The following is a 6,253-nucleotide window of genomic DNA, read 5'->3' as shown; positions in this document are numbered from 1 at the left end:
TTACATATCAGAAGTACCGCCAATGCAATAATTACATATCACCAAAAATAGTAAAGTTAGTAGGTGAAACTGAAGATTGGATATCAAACTATAACATTCAATTCAGTTACCAATACCAATATTAACATAACATTAAATAGGAGACTGTCATTAAGTTTGCAGTAATTACATCGTAAAATATTCACAAAACTACATAGAACTTGATCATTTTCCTTTTCTTATCTTCAACTTTCCAATCTTCTGTTGTTTTTGTTTTTCTAACTGATTTGAAGTTATAACTGCTTTACCCTTCCACATGAGGCCTACTGGTGAATATGGAAGGTCTGTGGGCTTACTAACACCAGTGTGATCACTAGTGAAGTTGATTGATCTTGTCCCAGCTGGTAAGTTTACTTGCTGCCTCAGTTGAAGTCTTGTCTTGACTTCTGATATCATTTTTGGCTTAACAACGACATCTTCATCATGTTCTATACTTGATTGACCAACTCTAGGTGTAGGCATGAAGCATAATCCATTTTCCTAACTTGGTTGAGTCATTTGTGGTGTTGAACAGTGTATTTCATCTTCTGTTTCAGAATCTAACAAAGTTCTTGTCCTTTTCACAGGTTGTTTTCCCTTTCTTAGCTGCTTTCCATTTGATTGCTATTAAAAAACAAGTTCAGCATATTAGAGAACATAAATAAGTAGCAATTCAGCATATGTGCAAATTATAGATTACATGAGCACAAGTTTTTGCATTATGGTTTGGTTGATCACATTTGCCACAAGTTATGACTCTACCTTTTCTGGACTGTGATCACACTCTTTGCCTTTTAACTGCCTCATCCTTCTGCCTATCCCTCTTAACTTTTGACCTGCCAGCCAACTTCACCAACTCTGGGGGCTCCATTGCTTGTGAGGGGTCAATCTTCCAAAAATGTTCCCCTCTAACAGGTTGGAGCTTGTGTCTATAACTAAGTAGGAATGCCTCTTTACTGTACCTCCGGTGCATCTCTGTCAAAGGGTCACCCTTGTTGTGAAGTGCTCTAATAGCATGAGGGCATGGGATTCCCGTAAGGTCCCATTCTTTGTAGGTGCACTTCTTTATGCTTAAGTTGATACAATTCTTGTCAGACCCTTCACTATCTTCATATCCTCCTTCTCCATTGGAATGAACTTTACACACTTGAGCAATCTCCATGAATTCATTGTATAGTTCTAGGCTATTTGGACTGTACTCATTGCTCCATGTACTAGCTTCAGCTTCATGTTTTGTCATAATGTACATAACCTTGAGTCTTATGTCTTCCAACATCTTAATGATTGGCTTTTGCCCTACTTCCAGAATCCAAGAATTGAATAATTCAGTAAAATTGTTGTCAACTGACTGATTCTTGCAAACTGTATCTAGAGAAGCTTTGCACCATGACTCAGAAGTAGATGACAGAATTAAGTTAACAACAGAAAGAAAAAAAATTCAGAAGCAGAAACAGGACAGAATCAAGTTGACAACAGAAAGAAAAAACAATCAGAAGTAGAAACTGGACAGAATCAAGGTGATTCAGAAGTAAAAATTCAGAAAAATACCTTTTGCATGTCTGATATGAAGGTGATTCCTTCTCCTTCCTTAAGGTCTAGAGATCCCTGAAGCAATTGTAGGAACCAGTTCCAAGAATGCTTTCTTTCCTTATCAACAACTGCCCATGCCAAATGATAAAAATGGTTTTGTGCATCCTGTCCAACAACAACTAGCAATTGACCCTTGGCTTTCCCTTTTAGAAATGTGCCATCTACACCAATAAATGGTCTTAACCCTAACTTGAACCCCATCTTCATAGATTTGAAACAAACATACATCCTCAAAAATCTTCTTTTCCCATTTTCAAGTGCATCTTTTGAAATGTTAATCACTACATCACTGCCTGGATTACTCTCCCTCAATTCAATGGCATAAGAATCAAGTTTGTTGTATTCATATGCAAAACTCCTATCTAAGGTCTCCAATATCATTCTTTTTGACCTCTTACACTTTCCACGACTCACATTTAACTCAAAAATCCTTTTCAAATCAAGTACCATCTCCCTTACCTTATACTTAGGATTATCTTGTAGCTTTTCCTTAAAGTAATGTGCAATGGTATTGAAATCAATAATACTATTATCATATGCAATGCCACAATTATGTTCTGACTCTAATGTTTTTACAGTAACCCTTGCATTACCATCTTTGGATATTAAACAAAGAAAGGGACATCCCACAATACATCTATACCTAACCTTCCTTTTGCCACTCTTCCTCAATTTTAAGACTTTCTTGTTAGCTAGAGCATACAACTTCATAAACTTCCTAGCTTTTGGTATGTCCTTAAAGGCCATGCCTTTATATATCTCCTTGTAATCATTCAGATTCTCAGCTATGTCTTTTTTTTAGTTTTGAGCAAATGTAATTCTTCAGAATCACATCCCTCAGAATCATAACTAGAGTCAGACCCTAATTCACTCAAGCTGCATGTCTGTACCAACCTCATCTAAACAAGGATATAATTCACTATAATCAACAATATTGGGAATACACTCAATAAGGGGGTCAGATTTATCCACGTCATATATGTTCACTACATTATATTCATTAGAAAGCAAGAATGTCAACTTTCTAATCCCCACATCCCCTTGAACCTCATACAATTTACCACAAGGTCCAACAACTATAAGTTGTTGAACCCCTAAAACCCTAGCTCAACTATGAATTCAAATTCTATATCTATATAAGAAAGCAAGTCTGAATCATACCCTGATCAAGTGTGCAGTTTATTCTTTGTGTACACAACTTCAGGATGTGTAACCCATGAACCTTCATAATTGAATATTAAATCAACTAAGACCATCTCCAACAATCTAGTAAATATAACAAATAAGAATGGTTAGCAAATAGTAAAAGAACCGCTTTAATGTAGAAAGTAAAAAAAAGATGAATAAATATAGGCAGAAAATTACATGTGAGACAGAGGATCCCATGAATAAAGAAATACAATATGTAAAAAAGTATCCACAAAAAGTTCAGTTTATGGGCCACCCCTTCATAAAAAGCTGACAAAGAGAGCAAAGATGCAAAAAAATCCAACCACCGAAATAGTTTAATGAAGCAATTGCATTCAAGGGTCCTACACTTAGGACCACCTTAGCTAATAAACAAAGAAAAAACAGTAAATCTCAGTCAACATCACAGAAAATCACCTCTGAGATAAAACCCTAGACTAGAAGACAGTAAATCCACCTTGATATATACCCACAACATGGAACCACTACAAATCGGGACCACCTCAAAACTGAAACATGCAATAACTACAAGAAGAAAAACTATAAAGTATTTACATAAAAATGAAGGATAAAGCTTAGATATTGTCCAAACCAAAACCCTAGACCACAAAATAAGAATAGTATAATAAGTAATCGGCAAAATCGATCAACAAATACTAAAATCAACCAGTATAATGAAGAAACGACTGACCTTTACACTAAGATCATATGAAATCGGTAGTTTGGAGTCACCAGTAATTCCAGTCTCTTAGAGCTTGGAGAGAGTGAAAAGAAAAGGGAAAATTGACCAAATGTCAATGACAGACCATATTTTAGAAAAGGGTTAGGGTCGGGAGGGTTGGGTAATGGGTTGGGTAGGATCCATTCTAAATGTAACTGGATAGTTTTGGTGTTGTTACGTGGCCTATCTGTTAAATCAAGGGTATATGTGTTTAATAGTATAACGTCAGGGGTTTGGTTGTCCTAATAGTATAATGAAGGGCTTTTTTAAACTATTGATGAACGTAGAAGGGCAAATCAGACCCTTTGTCGTTGAAAGAAAGAATAGGACATTAGAAGAAATGGCTAGGACTATGCTTCTTTCTAGTAAACTACCCTATAGTTTCTGGACAAAAGCTGTGAACACTGCATGCTACATCATAAATAGGTGCATGACTAGACCTTTTATTGAGAAGACTCCCTATGAGTTGCTTAAAGAGAGAAAGCCAAATATATCCTATCTTAAGGCATTTGGATGCAAGTATTTTGTGCAAAATAATGGTAAAGACTCCCTAGGTAAGTTTGATCCCAGAAGTGATGAGGGAGTATTTTTGGGATATTCTTCACATAGTAAAGCTTACAAGATTTATAACAAAAGAACTATGTGTGTAGAAGAAAGTTACATGTGGTTTTTGATGAAACTAACATTCTTTCTGAGAAGTAGGAACATGAAGATGAAGCAATTAGGCTGGTAAGAAACTCAAATGAAACCACAGGCTAGACTAAAGTTGCACCATAGGTAGGAACATGAGATGGAATAGGTCCTTCTACCCAGGGAAACTTGACAAGGGGAACTGAACAAAGAGGAATTAATTCTCAAACCTTGAGGTAACCTATCCATGAACCTGTTTCTCAGTAACAAAATATTGAAGGAACATCTAGGGGGAATCATCTGGTTGTGAAACCTTACAAGTATCAAAGTTCTCATCGCATTGAGAACATAATTACTGATCCAACATCTGGAATCAAAACTAGATCTTCTTTGAAGAACCTTTGTGCTTTTGATGATTTTTTATTTCTTATTGAACCTAAAAATGTTGCTGAGGTTTTGCAGGATGCAGACTGGGTGAATGTTATACAAGATGAAATCAATCAATTGAGAGAAGTCAAGTTTGGCATCTGTTACCAAGACCCAAGGACAGATCAATAATTGTCACAAAATGGGTCTTTAGAAACAAATTTAATGAAGACGGAACAGCTACAAGGAACAGGGCAAGATTTGTGGTTCAAAGATATAGTCAAGAGGAGGGTATAGACTATGATGAGACCTTTGCTCCAGTTTCAAGATTGGAAGCAATTAGACTCCTTATAACCTTTGCTGCTTACATGCAATTCACTCTTCATCAGATGGATATCAAGAGTGCCTTCCTTAATGGCTATCTAAAGGAAGAAGTGTTTGTCAAGCAACCTCCGGGCTTTAAAAGCAAGGAATGTTCTGATCATGTGTACAAGCTTGACAAGGCACTTTATGGGCTCAAGCAGGCTCCAAGAGCATGGTATGAAAGATTATCTAAATTCTTACTTAAGCATGGCTACAAGAGAGGTAAAATTGACAATACTTTGTTCTTGAATGAAAAAGGTAAAGATCTCTTGGTAGTTAAGATATATATTGATGATATAATCTTTGAAGCAACTATTGATAAGCTAAGTAAAGAATTTGCTAAGCTAATGGTAAGCGAATTTGAAATGAGTATGATGGGTGATCTTAATTTCTTCTTAGGCTTACAAATTAAACAAAATTCAAATGGAACTATGATCCATCAGCAGAAGTACGTAAAAGAGTTGATTAAAAGGTTTAAAATGGAAGATTCCAAAGAAATAAACACTCATATAGCAACAACCACAAAACTGGATGCAGATGAACCTGGTTCATCTATTGATCAGAAGTTGTATAGGAGAATGATTGGCTCTTTGTTGTATCTCACTACTAGTAGACCTGACATTATTTTCAATGTAGGCCTTTGTGCTAGATTTCAGGCAAATCCAAAAGAGCCTCACTTGACTGTTGTCAAGAGGATCTTGAGATACCTAAAAGGCACCATTGACATTTGTCTATGGTATCTAAAAGGTAGTAATTTTAACCTAGTGGAATATGCTAATGCTGATTATGCAGGTTTTCTTGTGAATAGAAAGAGCACCTCAGGTATGACACACTTTCTTGACTCATGTCTTATGTCTTCGGCCACCAAAAAGCAAAATTTTGTGGCCTTATCTACTGCTAAAGCTGTGTATGTTGTTGATGCCTCATGTTTTGCTCAATTGTTGTGGATCAAACAACAATTAATGGACTTTGGAATTAATGTAGATTGTATCCCCATCTTTTGTGATAACACTAGTGCAATTAGTATCAGTTCATCACAAGAGAACTAAGCACATAGATGTTAGGCATCATTTTTTGAAGGACAACTATGAGAAGGGTTTGATAATTGTGGAATTTTATACTATTGACAAGTAAATAGCTGACATATTCACAAAAGAACTAAGTAGAGATCACTTTGAAAGGAACATGTTAGAATTAAGGATAATTAAGATCACATAAAAGGAACCAGTTCTAACTCAAAAATTGGTTAGAAAATTTGTGAATTTTTGTACATAATTAGATTAGATTTTGCTTAGTCTCATACTTTCATCAGTATACTCTTATGCCATGTGCTAAAATAACTCATTAATCTCTAATGATATTACCTCTATTTTCTTG

General features: G+C 35.6%; 1 protein-coding gene across 1 annotated transcript; it reads right to left on the bottom strand.

Moving 5' to 3' along the window:
- Window positions 1-519: 519 nt before the first annotated feature.
- LOC142162968 (uncharacterized) lies at window positions 520-2,355 on the bottom strand. The gene is made up of 3 exons (XM_075220199.1): window positions 1,567-2,355; window positions 803-1,408; window positions 520-642 (listed from the first exon to the last, which is right to left on the bottom strand). Exons 1-3 carry the CDS (start codon window positions 2,353-2,355, stop codon window positions 520-522), a joined length of 1,518 nt encoding a protein of 505 aa, XP_075076300.1.
- Between the last annotated feature and the right edge of the window lie 3,898 nt (window positions 2,356-6,253).

The sequence above is a fragment of the Nicotiana tabacum genome, chromosome 8 (genome assembly GCF_000715075.1).
Source record: "Nicotiana tabacum cultivar K326 chromosome 8, ASM71507v2, whole genome shotgun sequence".
Lineage (NCBI taxonomy): Eukaryota > Viridiplantae > Streptophyta > Magnoliopsida > Solanales > Solanaceae > Nicotiana > Nicotiana tabacum.
This window is presented reverse-complemented; position numbering and strand designations above follow the sequence as displayed.